A 23,840-nucleotide genomic window follows, 5' to 3' on the forward strand; every position below is an offset into this window, starting at 1 on the left:
CCCCTACGTGACGCTGCTGCTTCTGGATATAGTAAACAGTGATTGGGGCATGCATCATAATGTCAGTGTGAAAACCATGGTCTGCTGCAGGCTGGTGAGTTGATGCCTGATAACATTTGTAAGACAAGAATGGCACCAGTGCTAGATATCTATATATATAATCTATTTCATAATGTGAATATAAACAAGAGGATGCAGTGTTACTACTTCCACTTTCACTGATAACAGTATTGTCACTGGGATTGAACGCACTCCTGGGTATCTCTACCCTTATTAGTGATGCCGCTCCTGGTAGCGTGTGGAGTGCAGTACAGGCTACTGCCACTTGCAGTGCAGATCAGAACGGGCCTACTCGCTGCAAAACTGAGAGTGGAGGGGAGAGCGCTAAGCCCTGCCCACGGAGGTATCAGAGCTGCTTGCATTATTGATACGTGTGGCTTATCACGATTGGCTGCATTTTGAAGAGGGGCTTCATGATTGGCTCAAGTGTGAGAAGAAAGTTATGCAGAACTTGTGCTGCAAGTCCCCCCACCGAGGTATTGAACCCACTCACAGGAGGAAAGTGGCTGCCTCTATTCAGTGACTGCTGCAATTTTCAAGCAGCCCTGCATACAGTACCAGCAATATGTTCAGCCTGGCTATATCTAGGGTATAATTAAAGAAAACCTGTAACGACAAAAAGTTCCTCCGGTGGGTACTCACCTCGGTAGGGAGAAGCCCCTGGATCCTATCGAGGCTTCCCCCATCCTCCTGTGTCCCATGGTGGTCTCGCTCTGGCTCTCTGAACCTTCCTGGATCCAGCGCAGGCGCAGTATCGGCTCTCCGCTCGGAGATAGGTGGAAATAGCCGATCGCTGTTGGGCCGCTCTACTGCGTAGGCGCAAGTCTCCTGCACCTGCGTAGTAGAGCAGACCCGACTGAGATTGGCTATTTTCGCCTATCTCTGTGCTGAGAGCCGCAACAGTGCCCCCACTGGTGACAGGGAAAGTAAATATATCAAGCCTTGTCAGGCTTGTTGAGCATGGATTGCAGGAGACTTCTGGAGAGCCAGCACTGGATTGACTGCAGCAACCGCGGAGGGGGAAGCCTCATTGGGACCCTGAGGCTTCCCCTCTACCGAGGTGAGTACCCCCGCCACCACCAGAATTTTTTTTTGTTTTGTTACATAGTCTCTTTAACCTTGTAGTCCACCAAATGTGCGAGTGCTTGTTCTGTACCTCCAATGGAAGGACAACAGTGTTGCTTCTTTGCAGCAGAGACTGTATCAGGGCATGCTTCTAGGTCAGTTTCTGATATAGTAAACCTCTGATATAGTAAACCACTTTTACTGGTCTTTTGGAGTTTACTATAACGAGATTATATTAAAGTATGTACAGCGCCGTCACAACAGAATCCGCACCTTCAAAATATTCCCACCGTGTTGCTCTGCAGCCTGAAATGAAGACACAAAATTATATTCCAAGGGGTGCGTGTGTCACAGTTCTGGTAAAATCCACTATAATAAAACCCCTGTGTCCCTGCGTCACGCTGTCCTTATGTAGCTGGGTCTGTGCTTTTTGGTACTGCGCATGTGCGCAGCATGGACCCAGCCTCACAGCGACAGGAGGACGGGGCCGGGTAGCTGAGCGGGCGGCTGGGTGTGCTGCGGTTGAGCGGGCGACCAGGTGTGTGGCGGGTGCGCGCATGGCTGTGGTTGGCGCGTGCACGCTGGGCGAAAAACACAGTCCTAGAGCCCGTTTTTAAACGGGCTTAGGTCCGCTGGTAAAGAGATAAAATGAGATGAGATACCATCACTCTTCTTGCTGTGTCAGTACTGCTTAGATAATAGCCTTAATTTTAATGGGATGCTTCTGTTAACTTTGCACATCTGAGGATATATTCACTGAACCCCCGGCAAACATTACACGTGAAGGCGGAGCACACAAAATTTGCCAGTGCTGGAGTGAATTATGTTATACATTCAATTCCTACATTGCTTGCGGACCAATTTGTGTAATTTGTGTAAAGTGTTAAGTAATTAGTTTAAAGCCAGGTAAATTCTATGCATGCTGCCTGCATATGCAACACTTATCAGGGTTTTATGAGTATACCCCCTAGACTGGGCAATACTGGATGCTGATAGTTGGTGAGCTACAAAAGCCATTCCACAGATTTTCAGTAGGGTTTAAGTCTGGGCACTGACTAGGCTATGCAAGGAAATTTACCTTTTTCTCCTGGAGCCATTGTGTAGTTAAAATGTAACTGTCGGGCATAAAATTAAAAATTAATTCTTTATTTTTATCTGGTTAACAAGTAATACGGATGCTAACCACGCAATCCAAAAGTTAAAATCACTATTATTTTTCTTGTTGATGAATGATAATTCCCCAGTTTACCTGACTCTTATTTGGTACACACAAAATTTGGTACACAAAAAGGAAGTTGCAGGGCATACTGGGTTGTCCTTTTTTGCTTCAAAGCAAAAGATGACAACCCAGCATGCCCTGCAAACTCCTTTTGATTTTGATTTTTTGATTTTATTCCTGACAGTTCCACTTTAATGTCACTGTGCTTTGGGTCATTGTCATGTTGTAAGATGAGCCTGCTTCGCCTTGACACCATTCTAACAGAAGTTAGCAGGTTTATCTCAAGAATTTGATAATAAATGCATGTATAATGAGTATATCCCCTAGCATGCATTGCAGTGGCTGTGTATGAGTGACTCTACCGTGGGCACTTCACACTTACCGGAGCTGTGGGTCTCCCTACAGAAAATGCCAGGGTGCTTACAGACAAGGGGCTAATGAGTAACTGCCCTGAAGATAATTAATGCCTGTTACCCTACAGAACACTGTTTACAATCCTCCCTTAGGGTGACGTTTGTTGTATATGTTTTGTATAAGAGATGCACAGTTAATTTTTAAGGGCAAGTAGTTACATTTTGGTTCCTTCTTGCCATAACCACCTTTCCATTTCGGCCTGATAATTCTCAAGTTGCATTTTGGAAAAAGTCATACTACGCTTACTGTAGCTTTCCTTGAGGAACAACGTTTGGGGGAATGTGAGTTGTTCTAAAAAACTTTTAGACCAAGCAGGTCGAATAGCTTTAGCTGTGGACAGGAGTGAAGCGACGGACCGCATGGAAGAACAAGAAGGCTCTATACTGTCCAGAGTCTTCCCATCACCCAGGTAAGGATCAAAAACTGAACTGAGTATTTTTCACTTCAGGTTTGCTTCAACTGTGCTCCTAGAGGTCATTGAATCCTTTGAGATTTTTGTATCCATCTTCAGACTTGTGCCTGTCCACAACTTATACCTGAAATCTTTTGACCATGTCCTGCCGCTCAAAGTTGATTCTTGGCTTTCAGGTGCACTACCAAACGCTGGATTGCTCCAGGAATAGCTGTTTTTGTACTGAACTTCGCAAATGTCTGTTTGATGACAAGTGGAAGCCTATTTGCTTCTTGTACAATTCAGAAGGTGCCTAGTTCCAGCTAATTGAGTTTTACATGTATTTTTCAGGAGGTAGTACAGGAGGTAATCCCCGACTTACGAACGACCCGTCGATACGGCATGGATTCTGTGTTTCCATTGGAACAAGTCAAATTGGACTTGTAGTTTTTGAGAAAATAGTTTTGTTTTTTTTTTTCTTTAATTTAAAGAAAAAATGGCTTTTAACCTCCTTAGCGTTACGCCGCTCAGGAGGTTTGGCAGCGAAACCTTTAACTAGTACGTGGCTAGCTAGTAATAGGTAGCCGGCATTCCCCCGATCGCCCCTGATCGCCTGACCCAGCCACTTAATTCGTTACCCAGCCTGCCTCCCCACACAGCTCCGCTCTTCTCTATGGGAAGGAGCGTACATGATGTCATGACATCACCGACGTCATGCGCAGACCCGATCCTCCCCATAGAGAGACCGGAGCTGTGCGGAGAGGCTGCGCCGATTGCTGGAGCCAGGCTGGATAATGTATTAAGTGGCTGGATCAGGGGCTCACGGGCAATTGGGGGGTGTGGCTACCTATACTAACTAGCCTAGTGCTAGCTAAAGATTTTGCAGCCATGCAAACTTTTACATTAATCCTGGGGGACTCCTGAGGTGAGTGAGCAGTATGCCCGACAGTGTCTTGCATACCGCTAAGGAGGTTTAACTTATATAAGCAGGTACAGAGGGCAGAGGTGACACAGAAGGGGGCACAGGGGGGCACAGAGGGGGTGCAGGGGACAGAGATGGCACAGTGTTCCGCCTTAAAAACAGATTCAGGTTAAGAACGAACCTACTGTAATTGATTATCCAACTCACTCTGTTTTTGTTTACTGTTGCTATTATATTTCACTTGGCTGTTGTTAGTTGCCTTTTTATTTCTTGCTGCAAAGCTTAAAGCTGAAGAGCTTTTAAAGGGTTAAAACAATTTTGACCGTACGTACGCTGTACAGTGGCCGTTAATCCTTGGGGTAAGCTGAGGCGGCTGTAATTGTAGATCCTGCCATCTTATTATGGTGAAGCCCTAATAAACTTAGTACGTGGCACACACATGCGCTGCTTTCTGACATTCACCTGCTCCCTCCCTGCTGGGATTTGGCTCTGGTCCTTGAGATGCGTGGAACCTGATCTGCATGTGATGACCTCTCCGAGGGGCCTGGTGGCGGGATAGCTGTCCCTCTGTCCCCTCCGATCTGCATGTGATGACAGCAGCTACCCGATCAACTCATGACGCTTATTCTCCCATTAGCTGCAATGATAGCTCTCCTCATCCCTGACTGAAGAACACTGCTTGTGCAATACCACGGCCAGCCTGTTCTGTTCATTTTCACAGGTGTGCTCAGGTGTGGAATATTAAACAGAGAGGCGTTTCCTGTGATTTTACTTGTATCATCACAGGGATGTAAGTATAGAGGAGGGGGGGGAGGGTACCCCAACTTCTATCCTGACTCCATCCTGCAGATCAGGGGTTTAGTGGCTACACTTGTTAGTAGTATGCAGATCATTTATGACCCCCAGTCTGTGAGGAAGGGAAGGGGTGTGCACTCTGGGGGACCCCATGATTTGTAGTTGCGATGTTGTATCGAAGGACATTTTAAACCTGATTTGTAACCAGTGTAATATGGAAGTGCTTAGCATTCTTTTCCGTGGGAAATCAATGCCATTTACCGGATCCTCTGTCTTCAGTACTGTTTGAATATCGCACTTTCAATATGTGGGTTTATCTCACTGTGGAATGCACTTAAATTGCTTTTCTCCTATACTGCTGTCTCTTACAGTGGGTAATAAAGATCTGACAAGTTTCGGACTAGTCCATCTCCTCATAGGGGATTTTCAGTATTTACTTTATTCTTTGCATAGGGAAGGATGTATACAAAGATGCCAGCCATCCTTTGTCCTTCCTTGCACACTGTTAATTTGGCTGTACTTCAGGCAGTTTTACAGCCGATCAACCTTTCAATTAAATAAACTTATTGAATCGGAGAAAAGTCAGTGCTGCAATGTGTCAGCTTAAATTTCCAGCCCAAATCGGTCGAAAGGAGCAATCGGACATGCTGGAAAATCTTGGTCACAAGTGCTCGATTGGGTGTATGACGGTAACTGTGTTTGATATCTCAATGGCCAACATACCCGATGAACCCCTTGGTGGTGTCCCCCCACGTGTGAAGTGTCCACTCCCCCCCCCCCCCCCCCAATGCCCTGTGCAATGTTGTGAAGTCTCACCTCTCCACTGGCGCATTCCTTGGCCTCTTTCACTGTCACCGCAAGCGCCTGTACCACTTGGCACTACATGCATGTGATGTCACAACGTGCCCCTGGTGACGTGGTACAGGTCTTCATGGTAAAATTGTTACACAATGACAGCTCTAAAACAGATTGGTCATATTTTTACAAGTTATTGTTAGTGACAGCGACATGGGAGAAAGTAATTTATAGCTCATTTTACTTTTGGAACTATGTATATTTTATACATATGCATACGCATGCATTTTCCTTATTGCCCACCCATGTGGTCGTCCTGTCTGTGGTATTGTCCACCCATGTAGTTGTCCTCTCTGTGGTATTGCCCACCCATGTAGTCGTCCTCTCTGTGGTATTGCCCACCCATGTAGTTGTCCTGTACGTGGTATTGACCACCAATGTGGTTGTCCTGTTTGTGGTATTACCTGTAACGATTGTGGAACTTTCTCCGTGATCGGCGCACAACGCTTGCGCTGACACGGCAGAAATCCTCCACAAGCGTGTAATTGCAGGCACCCAGCAAAAGGTGCTACGCACCTGTAGAGGGAAATTCCTGTTGGCAGATGGTGCTGGGGAGTGCAGAGGAACCAATCCTCTGTACCTCCACAAATGCCAGACAGGAATTGTACGAAGCGCAGAACGCAATTGCAAGAGAGGCGATTGCGAATGAGAACGAGCAAAGGGACAGGTTGTATGTGTTTGCGCCAATCCAGTCGCCACCCCGCGACCGCGCACACACAACAGCAGATATGAAATAGGATCGCGATCGCGAGAGGTGCGATCGCCAGACGTGACACAAGGCAGATCAGAACAGAATACGAGGGTAGCAAAGGCACAGCAAATAATACAATGAGATGAAGATGCGGAAAATAAAAAACGCTAGCTAACCGCGAACACCGCACTCATTCGCAACAGTGCACGCGGTTATGCGCGGTCTCCACGTGATATGCACAATAGAGACAAGCACGCCTAACTAACCATCGACAGACAAACATGAAACCGAGGACGCGAACGCTTGCTCACCGAGCCTCCTGCAAGCGGTCGTAGCAGACAAGACAGACACACGAAAACAGGGACAAGCGAGAGATAGGATCCACAGCACTAGCGAAAAGTGGCTGGCGCGATCCAGGTACAGAGTAGCAGAACAGAAGGATCCACAGCACTAGCGGAAAGTGGCTAGCGCGATCCCAGGAGACAGAACAGAAGGATCCACAGCGCTAGCGTAAAGTGGCTAGCGCGATCCCAGGAGACAGAACAGAAGAGATAGCTGGTAGCAACCGCTGCACCAGCTATACTCCAAGAACAGAGATCAGAACCATTTCCTGTCGACCACTGCTGGGACAGGACAACAGCAACAGAACAAACAAACAAACAGATAAACAATCCTAACTGCACTATGGAATCTGCCTAGCACAGTTTCCAGGAATTACTCTAAGCTGATCTTCAAACCAAGAGCATGGCTGACACTCTCCAGAGTGTTTCACAGGAAGACTCCTTATGAACAGCAAAGCATTGTGGGACACACATAGTACTTATAGTACACGCCTCCAATGAATGTGGCCAGGCAATTTGCATGACAACGTATGCAAATTCCTCAGCAAGCACAAGCTGCAAAACTGACAGAAGCTCTTCTTTCCAGAGTCCTGCAGCATGCAACCTACACAATGGTCAAAAAGCTGCCTGCCTGCACAGGCAGCTGAGCAAATCATCACATTACCCATCCATGTAGTCGTCCTCTCTGTGGTATTGCCCACCCATGTAGTCGTCCTCTCTGTGGTATTGCCCACCCATGTGGTTGTCCTCTCTGTGGTATTGCCCACCCATGTAGTCGTCCTGTCTGTAGTATTGGACCTGTCATACATACTCTGTGATCTGTGGCATGTTCTGTGGGGTTCAACAAGGAAAAGAGCTGGCACATCCAAAGTTTATCTTTATTGGTTACTTGTAAAAAATATGGCCAACGTTTTGGAGCCACATAGGACCCCTTTATCAAGGCATTGTTTGCTCGGAGGCAAAAATCTGTCTGCTGCTGTGCAAAAGTTCCTGGGATCTTGTCTGAGGTCAGCACAATACACATCACTCTCTGCGAGTGTTTTGAGGAGTCTGACTCCCACTTTATTTCAGGAACTTTTGCACAGCAGCAGGCAGATTTTTTTGCCTCCGAGCAAACAATGCCTTGATAAAAGAGTCCTACGTGGCTCCAAAACGTTGGCCATATTTTTTACATGGAACCAATGAAGATTAACTTTGGATGTGCCAGCCCTTTTCCTTGTTGAATACTGCATAGAGGGCGTCATCCCTCTAATGTAACCCCAGATTAAAAAAAAAAAAAGGCAGATACTCACCTAAGGAGAGGGAAGGCTCGTTCCTAATGAGCCTTCCCTCTCCTCTCCCGGTGCCCTCCGTGCTGCGCTGTCTCCCCCGTTCGCATCCGCAACCGCTGGGACTTCGGAAGTCTTCGGGGGCCGAGTCCTCCCGAAGACAGTCGGCGCACTGGCGAGCGTGTCAAAGAGGGCCTGCGCAGTATAGACGGCCCGTCTTCAGGAGCACTCCGGCTCCCAAAGCATTTCCGAATCCTCCCTTCGGCTGGGAGACGGCGGTATTTGACCGAAACGGTCGAATACCGCTACGGGGGTGCCAGGACAACACAGGGCATCGGGAGAGGAGAGGGAATGCTCTAGGTGAATATCTGATTTTTTTTCTTTAAACTGGTTTCCATTAGCTTTAAAGACTGTGGGTTTGATCCTTTAGTGAGTGAGACAATACTACCAATGTGATGTTCTGTGGGGTGTCTGTGCTGTAAGAGGAACTTTGTGCTCCCGCTAGTGCAATAGACGCGTTCAGAACGAAGATGTGTAAGCGGATCCTGTAGATAAGATCGGATCCTGTGTCACGCCGCTTGCAGAAAACTAGCCGGCCTAGTCTGAACCTAGAAGGAAAAAATGAGGCGCTAGTCTTCTTTAGGGGACCCAGCATGCAACCTCACCGGGAACGGTTCTCCTATTACAGCATAAAGCGTTGTGATTGGCCAAATAGTGTGGGTGTAGTTTACTACAACCTATTGGAATTTAGCAGAGAGTGTTGTCCACCCAATCACATTAGCTGAATTTCCCTATGAGGTTTCCTGCTGGGCCCCCTAAAGTAGACTAGCACCAAAGGTTATATATTCACTTATTCGTATACGTCGTACTTTAGCCTATATTTAATAAATGAGGCAAGCTTCTGGCCTGAAGCAGTTGAGATGTTTTGCACAGGGCCTCTCTGCAGTTTTTCTGTCAGTTCCCTCACCATGGTAACGTACCACAGAATTGCTTGTGACTGGCAGCAGACTGCTCCCGTCCACAACACGGACCTTCTGAAAACTCTGCACGAGCTGCAGAACGGATCTGTGAACTGCCAATCCCTGGAGATGGTGAATTCCATCGCAGCACTTTATTTACCATGGCATGGCACAGCTGTCAGCAGCAGCAGCAGCCTGGCCATCGCTGGAAGCCTTTCTGTGAAATATCGCCTGTTTCCCTGTGTAGCCATCTCTATAAATACCTTCTCATGCCAAGTCTGCAGACCTCCATTCCATGTAAATATACAGGAGGTAAACCCAGGGGAGACGGAGCTGTAAATCAGGCTTATGGGATATTAATGTTTTCCAAGTAACTGGGTGTAGCTTCCAGCCTCCTAATGTCTGGAGGCAGCATGGTTTATCACTGCCCTACATCATGTCCACAAATCGTCATTAACAAAGATACATAAATACAGAACTGTAATGCAGAAGAGTCTCACACCTGTCGCTGAAGCACCATTCCTGCTCTTTGCTATCACTAGTAACCAGGGCTGTGGAGTTGGTACAAAAATATTCCGACTCCGACTCCTCAGTATCTGAAACCACGACTCCGACTCCGGGTACCCAAAATTGCTCAGACTCCGACTCTTAGACTCCGACTCCTTAGTCTAATACTTAACAGGGCTGTGGATTTTGTACAAAAATCATGCGACTCCGACTCCTCAGTTTCTGAAACCACGACTCTAACTCTGACTCCGGGTGCCCAAAATTGCCCCGACTCCAACTCCTCGACTTCGACTCCGACTCCACAGCCTTGCTAGTAACACTGCTGGAAGAACTCTGTGAATGGAGACATAAGTGAGTTTATTCAGTCAGTGGCTTCACAGAAGGCATACCTCCCAACTTTTCAACATCAGAAAGAGGGACACTTAAGCCACGCCCCTGCCACATCTCTAACTGCATCCCAGACACACCCCTAGTCAGGCATACTATAAAGATTTCATGAGAAAAGTTTTTTTTTTTATTGAAACCACCCTTGTACTTTCCATCATGGTTCATTATCCTTCATAACATGTGAAGGTAAGAAATTTATTAATTTAAAGGATGGGAATAAAGTTTAAACACATTTTTCTGTAGAAAAAGACATGTATTTACTTAGATCTGTACATCGCTCCTGAAAGACAAATGAGGGTGAAAGTGGGACAGAGGAACAGGGTCCCCAACGAGGGACTGTCCCTCCAAAAGAGGGACAGTTGAGAGCTATGAAGGAACAGCTGTTGTGGTTTTTGTGGCCCTGGGGAACTGGACTCTGAATGTGATCGGGGATGCTGATTATTTTCATCATAAATTAACACCTTACAATTGGCCTAGATCACTATAGACTTTTGTGACTGGAAGCTCACTATCATTTTTGTGTAATGTGGGAAGCCTGCAGGATGAGTAAGATCCTTATCCCTTTCATTGGAGGTTCCAGTGTTATGCATTGCTAAGATTTGTCCAGTTTCTTGCTGGCTTCAGTCCTGGAGGTATTCATTTAAACTATGGCGTGACGTCCTGATGGGGAGTTCTAGTGACCAGTCCTGGGTGAGTCTGTATAGATATGCACTAAAGGCCCGTACCCACCTTTCGATTCATCCAACTATTTCTTTGAGCGGCGAGCGATCATTTTATTATTATTATTTAGTATTTATATAGCGCCGACATATTACGCAGCGCTGTACAATGTATATATATATCTTGTCACTAACTGTCCCTCAAAGGAGCTCACAATTTAATCCCTACGATTGCCATATGTCTATATTATGCGATCTCGCGACATGGGTACAGGCGCACGATCACACATATATGACCAGCAAGACGGAATCGGATCTTTCACATCCCTGACGACTCCCGCACAAAGTACAACGATCGCTTAAAGTCTTGTCTCGCCAGTCTTGTAACATTGCGCTTACCCGCCAGCCAAAAGATGAAGTAAGGTGGATCAGCGGTGCACTTGTCATCAGGGAAACCTCGCTGGATCCTTCTCCCTGCATTGCAAGGTGAGTGTGAGGAAACGCGGAAAAGCCGTCGCAAGTGCTCAGTGAGGCGGCTGTTTCCGCGTCCAACATGGTGACACAACGCGAAGAAACCGCTGCATGCCGCATGGGCAGAGCGGTGGAGTTCGCGTTGGATGCAGCGGATTGCGCGCCCGAATCAGCGACTGACATTGTGGGTGGACGCGGGGGAAGCCGCCGCTTGCTTGGAGAGCGGGGCGGCGGCCCCCGCGCCCGAATCAGCGGATACATTGCAAGACATGTCTGGTGTGGCTGGGACTGCTAGTCCGCACAGGTTCAGAAGGACGCGCGCGCGCTGAGAGGCAGAGCTTATATGACAGCCAGAGAAGAGTCAGCTGACCAAGCGGGTCAGCTGACATTTTCACCACTTTCCATTGGTCCAGAACTTATGGGTTGGCGCTGGAGAGCGCTATAGTATATATACTGGGTGCTGGTCATTTCTCTGGTGTCTGGCGTTGCGATCACTACGTGGTAGCACTCTGACCTTGTCTGTATCTGTGTTCTAGCAAAGTTTCCAAAGGTGTTGATGATCAAGGAACTCACACCTTAGCATTAGGAATATTGAACTGTATTATTTGTTATGACCTTCTGCCTGCCTGACTATTCCTCTGAACTCTGATTCTGTACCTTGCTATTTCTGATATCCTGTTGCCAAACTCTGCTCGTTCCTGGACTCTGTATTTGCCTCCTGATTCTGTACCTTGCTATTCTGATTCTCCGTTTCTAAACCCTGCCTGTTTATTAGATTCCGTATCTGTCTCCTGAATCTGTACCTTATCTGTCTGTGTGTTAACGACCTGGCTTGCCCGACCTCGAGAACTGACCTTACTGTTAGAGGCAGTTCCCAGACCTGTTAGTGACATCCTCTCACCGGTGTCACTCACGCTCTGTCCTCCCTACTCTCAGCCTAGCTCCTCCCCCGGGAGAGTCTAGGCCATCGGAAGGAACATACTTCTGTGCAGTACTCAAAGTATACTGTTGCATCTAACACTCACTTGTTATCTCAGGTGTCCAGAGGTTAGTAGATATATCTGATTATCGGTGATACTGCAGATCGCCAATAATCGGGTATATTCTGCATTCTCGGTGATACTGCAGTTCACCGGTAATCAGACCCTCTCTGTGTTACACCGATCGTTACAGTGAGTACTTGGCTTTAGCTGAAGACTACACAGGAACAAGAAGTAAAAATTACCGACCTCAGCAATGACTTCTGGGAGAACCAGTGAGGAAGGTGATGATTTTCGGAAGTCTTTTGTTATACACCTGATGATGTGTTGTTGTCTCGGTAACAGAAAAAGTAACATGAATGATTCTGCAAAGCAGAGTAAAACCAAAAAGAAATGGTGAAAGGAGTTACTTTTTCATGTATAAATTCACACAGCGCTGTCCTGCCCATGCTACAGAAAGACTTGAAGTGATAATTTACTATCATGCTCAGTTCAGTATGGCCAGTATGGGGGAAGGGGGAGTGGCATACCTCACAACTTTTTGTGATTAAAAAAGGGACACTTAAGCCCCACCCCTGTAACACCCTCAGTACAGCCCTCGTCATGCATATCATAAAGTTTTAATGGGAAAAATGTCTTGTTTGATAATTCCATCCACACTGGTCCTTTCTATTCTTTCATTTTCCTACATATTAGCATATAAAAATAAGAAATGCTGTATAAAGGATGGGAATAAAGTTTGGAGTCAATTCAACACATGTATAGTAGAAATATACCTATATTTACACTGATCTGTACATCAATCCTAAAAGAGGGACAAATGAGGAAGAAAGAGGGACAGGGTTCCCAAAAAGGGACTGTCCCTCCAAAAGAGTGACTGGTTGGTTAAATGGCACTCATAGCTCCCAACTGAATATAGAAAGTACAAGAAAATCCTGGGTTGGAACTGGATATAGAACCTGAGGAAGACCTGGGCAGTAGCCATTTGTGTACTGGGCCCTGTGCTGGTTTGTAGAGTCACTTTGCAGGTTACATTTGATGTGATCAATGACATTTTGACAAATTCCTCATTCCCGCTGGTGGAGCATGTGACTTTGTGAACAAACATTTCTCCATGGTCTGGAGTGAAGTCTAAAGCTTTGTGACATGATCCAGCCTCTATCCAGTCTCTTATGCATGTTAGAGATTAAACCACAGGAAGCAATTTATCTGCAGTTTGCTGTCACTTATGTTCTATGCAAAGTGTTTTCATGTTTTTACTCTGGGAGATTTTTCTCTCGTCAGTAATGGGGCTGGAGGATTTTCCTTTTCATCGCCCCACACTGAAAATTTCCGGAACTTTTTGAATTAAAGTCATAAGATCCTTCCTTTGGGTCATCAAGTCTTTTCCATAATTGTCTGTCTGTATAGCAATGTGGATCAATTCTACAGGAAATGGGAAATTTGGGATAAGGATTATCTTGACTAGGCCTCAATTCAGGGAGCTTTATCAAACACTTTATCAAACGTTTGATAATTTACCTCATGGGTAAAATCTAATTTTGAATTCACTAAGGTGTTATAGATTTATCGAATGTTTTATCGATGAAATGATCAATAAATCTAGAACACCTTAGTGAATTCAAAATTAGATTTTACCCATGAGGAAAATTATCAAGCGTTTGACAAAGTGTTTGATAAAGCTCCGTGAATTGAGGCCTATGTTGCAACTTCTTGTTGAATCTGTTGAGTTGGATTTGTTAGAAGATCATGATGAATACATATTTTGCTGTGCTGTGAATTAGGTTTCCAATATTCATAGATTCAATCTCTTCTTTTTTATTGGAGAAGTTTTCTTCTTCCTCCTTAAAGGAATACTATCGAATGAAACGACTTTTTTTTTTAATACTCTATATTAGTGTACACATTACCACTAGTGCTAGGGGCACTTTATTTATTCACCCAGGTCTCTCTGTCGCTATCCCTGCTTAAAAATTCATTTCTCACACAGCTCATAGTAGTTTGGGTCACCCTGAGCTGCTTGATTACTCTGTCACACAGCTCACAAATATATTTCACTGTGTCACTCACAGCATGCAGGAGACATGAGGAGAAATGGGCTGATCTGAGGTGGTAACAGGTAACTAAATGAGCTGGAATATTGCTGGAATATAACTAGCTATACCACGAGTCTGTGATTCACTCCAGGCTGCATCCACTTTACAAGCTGCTGAGAGGGGCAGACCACTGTCTACAATTAGCATTATTAGTATCTTTATCAGTCAAGAGAAGCAAAGATAAAAAACACACATTGCTAGAATCTTTAACCCCTTACCACCATATCAATAAGATTCTTTCAGCAAGGTGATAATTAAACTATAAACTGAGGAGTTGATAGCAACTCCCCTGTGCAGACACATGGTCTAGCCCTCTGGGAGCTCAGTATTAGATACATTTTGTATCCAACACTGTCGCCAAAACTGACGGAGGATTTTACAGCTGAGAGGAACAGCTGTGTGAGGAATCAAATTGCTCCTAGTACTTGTCTTAATGTGTGCTACAACATACAGCATTTAAAAATAAATGCATACATCGATAGTATTCCTTTAAATATTGTGTGTGTGTGTGTGTGTGTGTGTGTGTGTGTATATACACTCACCGCCGCTCCCCCGCCTCCTGTATAGCACGGCTCCCTGCCTGCGTTCCTTCCCTCCCCACCTCCATAAGCCGATTGGATGAAGCTTATGGAGGCGGGGAGGGAAGAGACACAGGCGGGGAGCCGCACTATACAGGAGGCGGCGGTGAGTGGCAGCCTGAGGTAAATAACAGGCTAGTGAAAATCTGCGTGTCGCTAGCCTGACGCTTTTTATAATGGGGGACAGCAGAGCCCGTGGGGGAGGGGGGGGCTGGAGGCGCACTGAAAGGACACAGAGGCAGGTGATTGTATATAGAACAGGCCTCTATGTCCTAATATGATTTCACAAACCCACCTCGGGTTCTCTTTAAAGCTACAGTGCCCTATATTGTGAAAAATAGCCTGGTCACTAGTGGGGTGTAAGCCCACTGTCCTCAAGTGGGTAAAATGTTGGTATGTTGAACTCTGTACACTTAAAAATGTCTTTCTGTATCACAAATTACCACTTAATCAAATGTTTTGAAAACAAACATAATTGGGTGAATCTCGTTTACTTTTCTTGCGCTCTGCCCCTGCAAGACCTGCAGGTAAAGCTCAGCTATAAGAGTATAGGGTATGCAGGGTATGGCGCGGCACTGGGAGAAGGAAAGGGATGAAGCCAGACTCGAGGTAACACAGGCACCCTATATAGTAGGTTCTAAAGCGCCTGCAAGCAGACCAGTAGTAACTCTGATGACAACATATTTTAGGATAAGCTTCTAGATTCTATGCCTGGCCTATAAATCTATGCACAAAACCTTCCCTCCCTACAACAACCTTCGTTTGACTACCCTGCGCATTTCCCACTCCCATTAGGGCCGGATTTCTGCAAAGGCCTCAAAGGCCACGGCCTAGGGCGGTAAAAAAATCAGAAGGATAAAAGAGAGATAAGAGGCTGCATGTCAAAATAAATCATTTCTCCTGCTCCGAAGCCGCCCTGCTTTGCTGCACACTCAGTCGGAATTCCAGAGCTCTGTGTATTTTCCTTACTTCATGGTGTGCGATGAGACAGTGCTATCTCCTGAACATACAAGCTTCAGTTTAATGCCAGGGGTGAGAGAAACATGGATCACTATGTAGATACAATTTCTGATCCAGTAAGGTAAACATTTTAACAGAATTATTTCCACTTTACAACTCAAGCTGGGCTAAACAATGTATTGCTGGTCAGACTCTGTTACTGACTTGAGCCATTCCTTCTCCTCTCTCCCCCTGGATTGTAAATCTTAAACAGAAAGATAAGGTTTTTGTTTTTTTTCTCCTTAGAGAGATTTATGACAGCCAGTTCTAAGCTAAACAGCAGTACTGTCTGCAGTAGTATGAGATAGACAACTTCTCTATAATTATAATTGCAAATGTACTGTTGTATACTTTTGTATTGTTACATTCTGTTTTGTATACCAAAAGTAATAACATATTCTAAAAATTAAAAATCGTGTTGGCAAACAGTAAAAAAAAAAAACCTGTGAAAGAATCCGTACAATAAATAATTTAAAATAAATGCAACAGATCTGTGATTACAGAAGAGCAGAAAGGTAGATAAACGCCGCTCTGCTACTTCATGACTGGTACACACCATGCAATTTCACATCAGATAGACGGGTCGAATCGATTATTTCTGACAGGTCTAATCTGATTTCTGATCATTTTTCGACTTTGTATAAGTGATCGGAAAATTTCAACCCATCTATCTGGTGCATACCAGGCATTAGGGACTCACTGCTCTGACAGGAAAAACAATCATTCATCATTTTTCAGAGAGAAAACATTCATAGGTATACACGAGTCACTAAAACAGGCATTTCCTCCTGCAAACAAGTGATCGTTAGTCAGGGTGTTGGACAGAATGATATTGAGTGAAGGTGCATACACACATCAGACCATAGTCTTTGTTCCTGCAAAAGATCCGTTCCTGCAAATTGCATTCATAGTCTGTGATATCTGCAGATCCTCATACACACTTTGTTTAACAGACATTCATCTGCAGATCAGACAATCCTCTAATTTGCATATTACAATTTTGTTGATTAAAAGTATGTAACATGAAATTCGTCTCTTAAAGGGACTCCGAGCTCAGCAAAAAAAGTAAAGTTGTACTCACCAGGGTCTTTCTCCAGCCCAGTGCTGGTCGGGAGGTCCCACGCCGGCGTCCTGGCTCCTCTCCTTCACCCCGCTCCGGTATGGCTGACAGGCCGCAGCCCGGGCGACACTCGGTGGAGTGTCGGGCTGCAGCTTCCGCGTATGACGCGGATTACGTCACACGCCGGCCGCCTCGCGTCATCACGGCGGCCGGCGTGAAAGTACTGCGCATGCACGCTTTAATCGCGCATGCGCAGTACTTTCACGCCGGCCGCCGTGATGACGCGAGGCGGCCGGCGTGTGACGTAATCCGCGTCATACGCGGAAGCTGCAGCCCGACACTCCACCGAGTGTCGCCCGGGCTGCGGCCTGTCAGCCATACCGGAGCGGGGTGAAGGAGAGGAGCCAGGACGCCGGCGTGGGACCTCCCGACCAGCACTGGGCTGGAGAAAGACCCTGGTGAGTACAACTTTACTTTTTTTGCTGAGCTCGGAGTCCCTTTAACTGCCAACGCTTAGGAATTTTAGGAATTTTACAAGACAACTGAAGTGAGAAGGATATGTAGACTACTATATTTATTCCCTTTAGACTAAAACTAGTCCTTGGTAAGAGTACTTGTAAAAGGTACAAACCGGAACAAAGAACATCTATCAGGCCCTAGGCAATGTGACTGTGGGTATATGTAAGAATGATGTGCAGGTACTCTGCAGGGGAATGAGGAGATACTTCCTCTATTACACATTCTTCATGCACAATCTGAACAAGGTTTATGGGTGACAGACAACACCTCTGTGTTCAATGTGCACAACATTCTCAGTGGATTCCCTGCAGCTCTGTGGGGAGTGCATATGTAGAGTATAGTACTACTGTGTAACAAAGTAAACCTGAGACAGATGAAATTAAAGTTTTATACATACCTGGGGCTTCCTCCAGCCGCCTTCAGGATAATCAGTCCCTCGTTGTCCTCCTCCACCACCTGGATCTTCTGCTATGAGTCCAGGTACTTGAGCCAGTCGGGCGTATTTCGCATGCACACACTCCGCCGCCAGGAGCATACTACACCTGTGCAGCACTATTGCGCAGGTGCAGAATGTTCCTGGCTGTGGGAGCGGCATGCGGCCGGACAGCGCTGACTGGCTGAATTACCAGGACTCATAGCAGAAGATCCGGGTGGTGGAGGACAGCGAGGGACTGATTAGCCTGAAGGGGGCTGGAGGAAGCCCCAGGTACTGTATGTATAAAACTTTACTTTTCATCCGTCTCAGTTGCCCTTTAATTTGTAGTCACCAAACCAAATTTTAACAACATATCAAATTATTTGATTTCATCAGCAAAGGGAGTGCATATATTTGCATAAATCAGCATCAATGCAGAATTATTTCCATCTCGTTGACCATCTCTATTAGTGACATGGCTACACATCAGGCTTTATTCTTACAGCATAGATGTTATTTAGTATATATATGAGATTCCTGTGTACACATCATATATACAGTCACAATCAGATGTGTATATCTGACCTTAAAAATACGGGGACTGCTTTATTGAAGCAGCACAAGTAACTCATTTTGATTGGTTTATTTCATTTTTGTGGACTAAGCACAGCTATTACTGTATATATACGTTATTTTTAATGACTATTATCTGAGAAATAGAACATTTTATCATATTTTCTATTTTAATTACAGTTACAAATTCATTAGGAGTCGGAGTCGGTGCATTTTTTCCCGACTCCGACTCCAGGCACCCAAAATTGCCCGACTCCACGGCTCCGACTCCACAGCCCTGATTGCAATGCCTCATGGGACTTGTAGTTCCACCACAGCTGGAGTGCCAAGGCTATCCATCACTGTCCTATGTTGTATAACCTTGTTATGCCTATCATCTTTTGTACTATTGTATGTATTTTCCAGGGCTGCGTACTATGTTGGTGCTTTATAAATACAATAAATAATTAATTGGCCTAAAGCCAATCTGAGGAAGGGCAACTGAGCTTGGTAATAGAAACAGGAAAAGCATTAATTTTAATATCTTATATATTTGATCATTGGGTGTTTGTTTTGTAGGTCACACGGGGAGGTTCCTGAAATCCCTGCTGGCTATCAGCATCATCTTCCTGGCCTCGCAGCTCATCTTCCAGCTGTGCCTCCATACTGTGCCTGGACTGGACGACCTCCTGGGACACAACTGTACGTACTGCACAGAAACCATCAGGGTAGCTTCACATATGAGGGGAAAAAGAGAATGTTCTAGAATCCCTGAAATGAGAGGCATATGGAGGTGGCCATATCTATTTCCTTGTAAACAATACCAGTTGTCTGGTAGTCCTGCTGATCTTTGGCTGCAGTAGTGTCTGAATCACATACCTGGAAGAAGCAGGCAGCTAATCCAGTCACACTTCAGTCAGAGCACCTGATCCGAATAAACGTATTAGGGGCAGAGGATTGGCAGGACAGCCAGGCAATGTGCATGGTTTAATAGGAGACAAATCTAGCCGCCTCCAGCTTACCAGTTCGTTGATAAATGCCTGCTTTAAGTGACAGACACATAGGAAGTGTTTACCCAGAGACAAATGCACATGTTATAGATTTGTGTACATTCGTATTTTAAATTTTACAGTTTTTTTTATTTTTTTTATTTTACAAAACTAAGTCTGTGTCTACTTTCATTTGTATTTGCAGGTAGTGACTGGGAAGTATTGGCTCGCCATGTCGGAGTGACCCGGTAAGAGGAAACTTTTGGCTGTTTGCTGTAATGTAAATATATATATATATATATATATATATATATATATATATATATATATATATATATATGACATAATATCTAAACAGCGACTTAGCTCACTATAACCAAAAAGCTTGGATCGCTTCAAGATTGGGGGGTATTATAATCCTTATATACATAATAATAACAGAGCTTATGCAGCGTTCACACAGTCTTATCATAAAATCCAACACAGTCCTTATCCGCAAACCAATAGAATGAAATACTATTACCAATAGAATACTAAATACCAATAGAATGAAATACTCTCACCAGATGTTGTTGCTGATTAATCTACAGATCAGCAATTCAAGCATGAACATATGATATATTCTTCTCCAAGATCTTCTTTCTTTCCACTGCATGTATCCTAAAATAAACACAAAGGGAGAGACCATAGCGTAATCCAGTTCAAACTCCAATATACCACACTTGTGACCGTTGTGCGCTATACACCTCATACACCTTCATCCAAAAGGATACCACTGAATAAAATACAGGCTCACCAGATATATATGCTGACCAAATGGCACCAGCTATCACACTTGTTATATGTTGAGAAAGTTTGCTTCACTCTGCCCAGGTGCTTTCATAGACTTGCTTTACTGCACCCGGATCACACTAAAACTCTGAGGGAAATGGTGGAACAAACATAGCGTAAAGCAAAAAATTGGATTGGGGAGCCTAGAGCATAATTACAATTCAAACCGCTTTATTAAATATCAAGCATCAAAATTCATCAGTACAATTAATACATAAAACACCCCCCTTAAAAAGATCAGAGCACCTAGTATTAATGGCCATAAGTTAGTCCTTGTTGGAGTGCACTCCCATTGAACCAGAACTGTGTTGTGTACACCAATTTATTCTTCAGGCCCATAGATCAAGTGACTTCTATTTGTAACAGCCAGAAATCCAGTGAAGACAGTTATAAACCTCAATCGCCCCGTATGCATCAATCTAGCAAGCCTCTATGCATAAGCATGTACGCATCCATTACAGTCCTGTACAGGACAAACCTCAATCGCTATACCAGAGATTAGCTTCTGAACTCAATAACTAACGTATCCTTAAGTGAACCTTCTGCTATGAACCTTCCAGCGGGATGTCCCAGCGGGAGGTATCCACTCGGTCCACCTGGGTAGCTGACAGTCGGCACAGCAACCTTTCAAGCGTGAATAGTAGTTTATACTTACCTGCGATGATGACGTCGGTTTGCCGGCAGTTGCGAGAGGAGAGATGCGGAGGCACGGGGGACGCCACGGAGGCCGCATCCTGGTACGGCGTCACACAGAACGTGACGCGTTTCGTCACATTGACTTCCTCAGACGTACTGCGCATGTGCGCGGCTTCTCCATTTTATAGGCAAGCTGGGACGCATTAGCGTTATTTAAAAATACAATTGTACGCATGAAGTATCAGTAGTGACATTTTGTGGATAAAACTCGGAATAGCTGCTCAGTAACAAAAAATATCCATAGCATTACAGAATTGATTTTATATTTAGATCCTTATTGAGGCCTTGCGGATACAGACTGCCACATTGGTAATAATTCAGATGTGTCTGGATTTAAAGTAATTGGTATATATAAATTAAATCTAAGCCCCAGAAGAGGGGACTTTGATAAACAACTATTAAGGAAGGAGTCCATGTGGATTTACCAATGTGGCAGTCTGTATCCGCAAGGCCTCAATAGGGATCTAAATATAAAATTTCTGTAATGCTATTGATATTTTTTGTTACTGAGCAGCCATACGTTAGCCATAGCTTTGGAGCAAGCATGCCCATCAGGTGCTCTGACTGACTGAAGTGTGACTGGATTAACTGCATGCTTGTTTAAGGTGTGGGATTCAGACACTACTGCCGCCAAAGAAATCAGTAAGACTGCCAGGCAACTGGTATTGTTCGGAGCCCAAATCGTGCAGTATGTCACAGATAAATGGATAGGTAAAGGGATTCAAAAAGGGGATACTTATTATTATTATTATTATTATTATTATTATTATTATTATTGATTTATAAAGCGCCAACATATTCCGTGGCGCTGTACAAAGTAAGAGACGAACATGAGGTACATAATAATACAGACAATGCTATACACCAATATACAAGATACATAATTAGTGACAAAATACACAGAATGATACAAAATACAAATTATACAATTGGTAATGCCAGTGATAAAATTAACATGATGAATAAAATGTATAGTGGTTACCAAGACACAAAAGGGGGAGAGAGCCCTGCCCTTGCGAGCTTACAATCTAAAGGGAATGGGGGTGGGGGGGAATACTCACAAAGGTGGGTTGCACACGGGGCAACCGACCACTTAAAGCAGGTGGAGTGTCTTATACCTGACTCTACTTAGGTATGCCAGCAATCCTGGAGGCGGTCACTCTCTTGGTAAAGAACCTCCTGCACTCTCAAAACGTGAGGTGGCGTGGATTCCACCTCAAGTTGTATGGGACTCCCCTCACTGAACCATGGAGGGGAGTATGACACAGAAGGGTTGAAGAGGCTCCCAATGGAGTAAAAACTGAAAACTAAAAGATTGAGGTGGCTTACCTCATAGACGACAACTTACTTTCAATAGAAATATTTATTAACAAGCACAGGCAACGCGTTTCGTGGGATCTAGCCCACTTCCTCAGGCCAAATAAAGTGCTACTGCAGCCGTATTCGGGGCGCCTCAGTAGAGAATAGTGCACAGGCTTCCCAAAGGTCTTACTTTGTTCCTGCACTGGGATGCTTTGGCATTAATGTTGAATACGGGGCTTATGGCTGCGCTCCCCTCTGTGCACGAGCAGCTCCGTGCTACGGCGACCCCTACTGGTGCCTGCACAGTACGGCCGCGCCAATGCACACAGGCTCTACCAACACAAGTGTTCAGGTTTTAACTGACTACAGACTGTGTTCCATGCTTTGTGCCCCCCCAGACTCTGTACCATGCTTTGTGCCCCTCCAGGCTGTGTGCCATGCATTGTGCCCCCTGACTTTGTGCCATGCTTTATGCCTCCAGACTGTGTGCCATGCGTTGTGTGCCATAATTTGTGCCCCCTCAGACTGTGCAGGGCTATGTGCCATGCATTGTGCCCCCATGCTGTGTGCCATGCGCTGTGCCCACCCAACTGTGTGCCATGCTTTATGCCCCCCAGGCTGTGCTATGCATTGTGCCCCCCATGCTGTGTGCCATGCATTGTATCCCCATGCTGTGTGCCATGCTTTATGCTCCCAGGCTGTGCCATGCATTGTACCCCCATGCTGTGTGCCATGCATTGTGCCCCAGGCTGTGTGCCATGCGTTATGCCCCCCAGGCTGTGCCATGTGTTGTGCCCACCAGACTGTGCCATGCATTGTGCCCCCAGACTAACATGCATTGTGCCCCCCAGGCTGTGTGCCATGCTTTGTGCCTCCTGATTTTGTGCAATGTGTTGTGCCCCCCCAGACTGTGCCATGCTTTGTGCCCCTTGCTGTGCCATGCATTGTGCCCCCCCAGGCTGTGTGCCATGAGTTTGGCCCAATCTGTCACCACACAATAGGTGGCACCTCTTTGTCTTGTGTACCACAGCAGCCACTCTGCGTATTGCTACACATTTACCAAGAAGCTAGTGGCACCATGGTTTTACCAATGCCAAAATCAAAACCTCAAGTTAAATCTCTGCCACGTGTTTTGTCATAGGCCTCCCTCGCCTGACGCTATGTTGGAATTCTAGATTTATCTCTTCTGTTGTGTCCCGTTCGTATTTACTGATCTCCTTCTGAATCCCCGCAGGCTGGACATCCACGACTGGGCCAATACCATACGGCTGGTGTCTCCGGATCTAGGCATGCTCCTGGTGTCTGCCGTGTGCCTGGGATTGTGTAACCGTATGCTGCGGAAGCAGGCTTCTCCATCGCCGAGGGGTAGAGTCCACAGGTCGACGGATGTGATGGAACAGGTGGGCAATGTGGGACCTGATGGAGAATATGACAGACCCTTGGCTCTATCATTGCTGGTTGCTGTCTCTGACGCCCTCACTTTAACTCACTTTTCTCCTAGGTTTCTCTCCAGCTATTTTCTATACCGTGCCATTATATACACCCAGATACAACCTTATCTACACTAAAGCTCAACACACACCATACAATCTTGGTTGTACAGATTTACCAAATCTATGTAGTATAAGGGCCAACAGATTGAAAATACCTTGAATGCTTGATTGGATAAGCTCTTATACTACATGAAAGTGGTAAGATTGAACAACCAAGATTGTATGGTGTGTGTTGAGCCTAAGAACGGGTTGTGTGCAGGATTACACTAGAGGCAGGAGCAGGCCATGCTGAGTAATAGTGATCTGTGTGTAGGATGACAGGAGGG

General features: G+C 45.4%; 1 protein-coding gene across 4 annotated transcripts in view; it reads left to right on the top strand.

Moving 5' to 3' along the window:
• Positions 1–23,840, top strand: part of PIEZO1 (piezo type mechanosensitive ion channel component 1 (Er blood group)) — a 345,137-nt gene that overhangs the window by 141,794 nt on the left and 179,503 nt on the right. For all 4 annotated transcript variants that reach the window (XM_068260853.1, XM_068260854.1, XM_068260855.1 and 1 more), the window contains exons 3-5: positions 18,783–18,905; positions 19,398–19,440; positions 23,256–23,421. In XM_068260853.1, the coding sequence (XP_068116954.1) occupies positions 18,783–18,905; positions 19,398–19,440; positions 23,256–23,421 (332 nt within the window). The remainder of the gene's footprint in view (positions 1–18,782; positions 18,906–19,397; positions 19,441–23,255; positions 23,422–23,840) is intronic.

The sequence above is a fragment of the Hyperolius riggenbachi genome, chromosome 11, assembly GCF_040937935.1.
Source record: "Hyperolius riggenbachi isolate aHypRig1 chromosome 11, aHypRig1.pri, whole genome shotgun sequence".
In the NCBI taxonomy this organism is placed as follows: Eukaryota; Metazoa; Chordata; class Amphibia; order Anura; family Hyperoliidae; genus Hyperolius; species Hyperolius riggenbachi.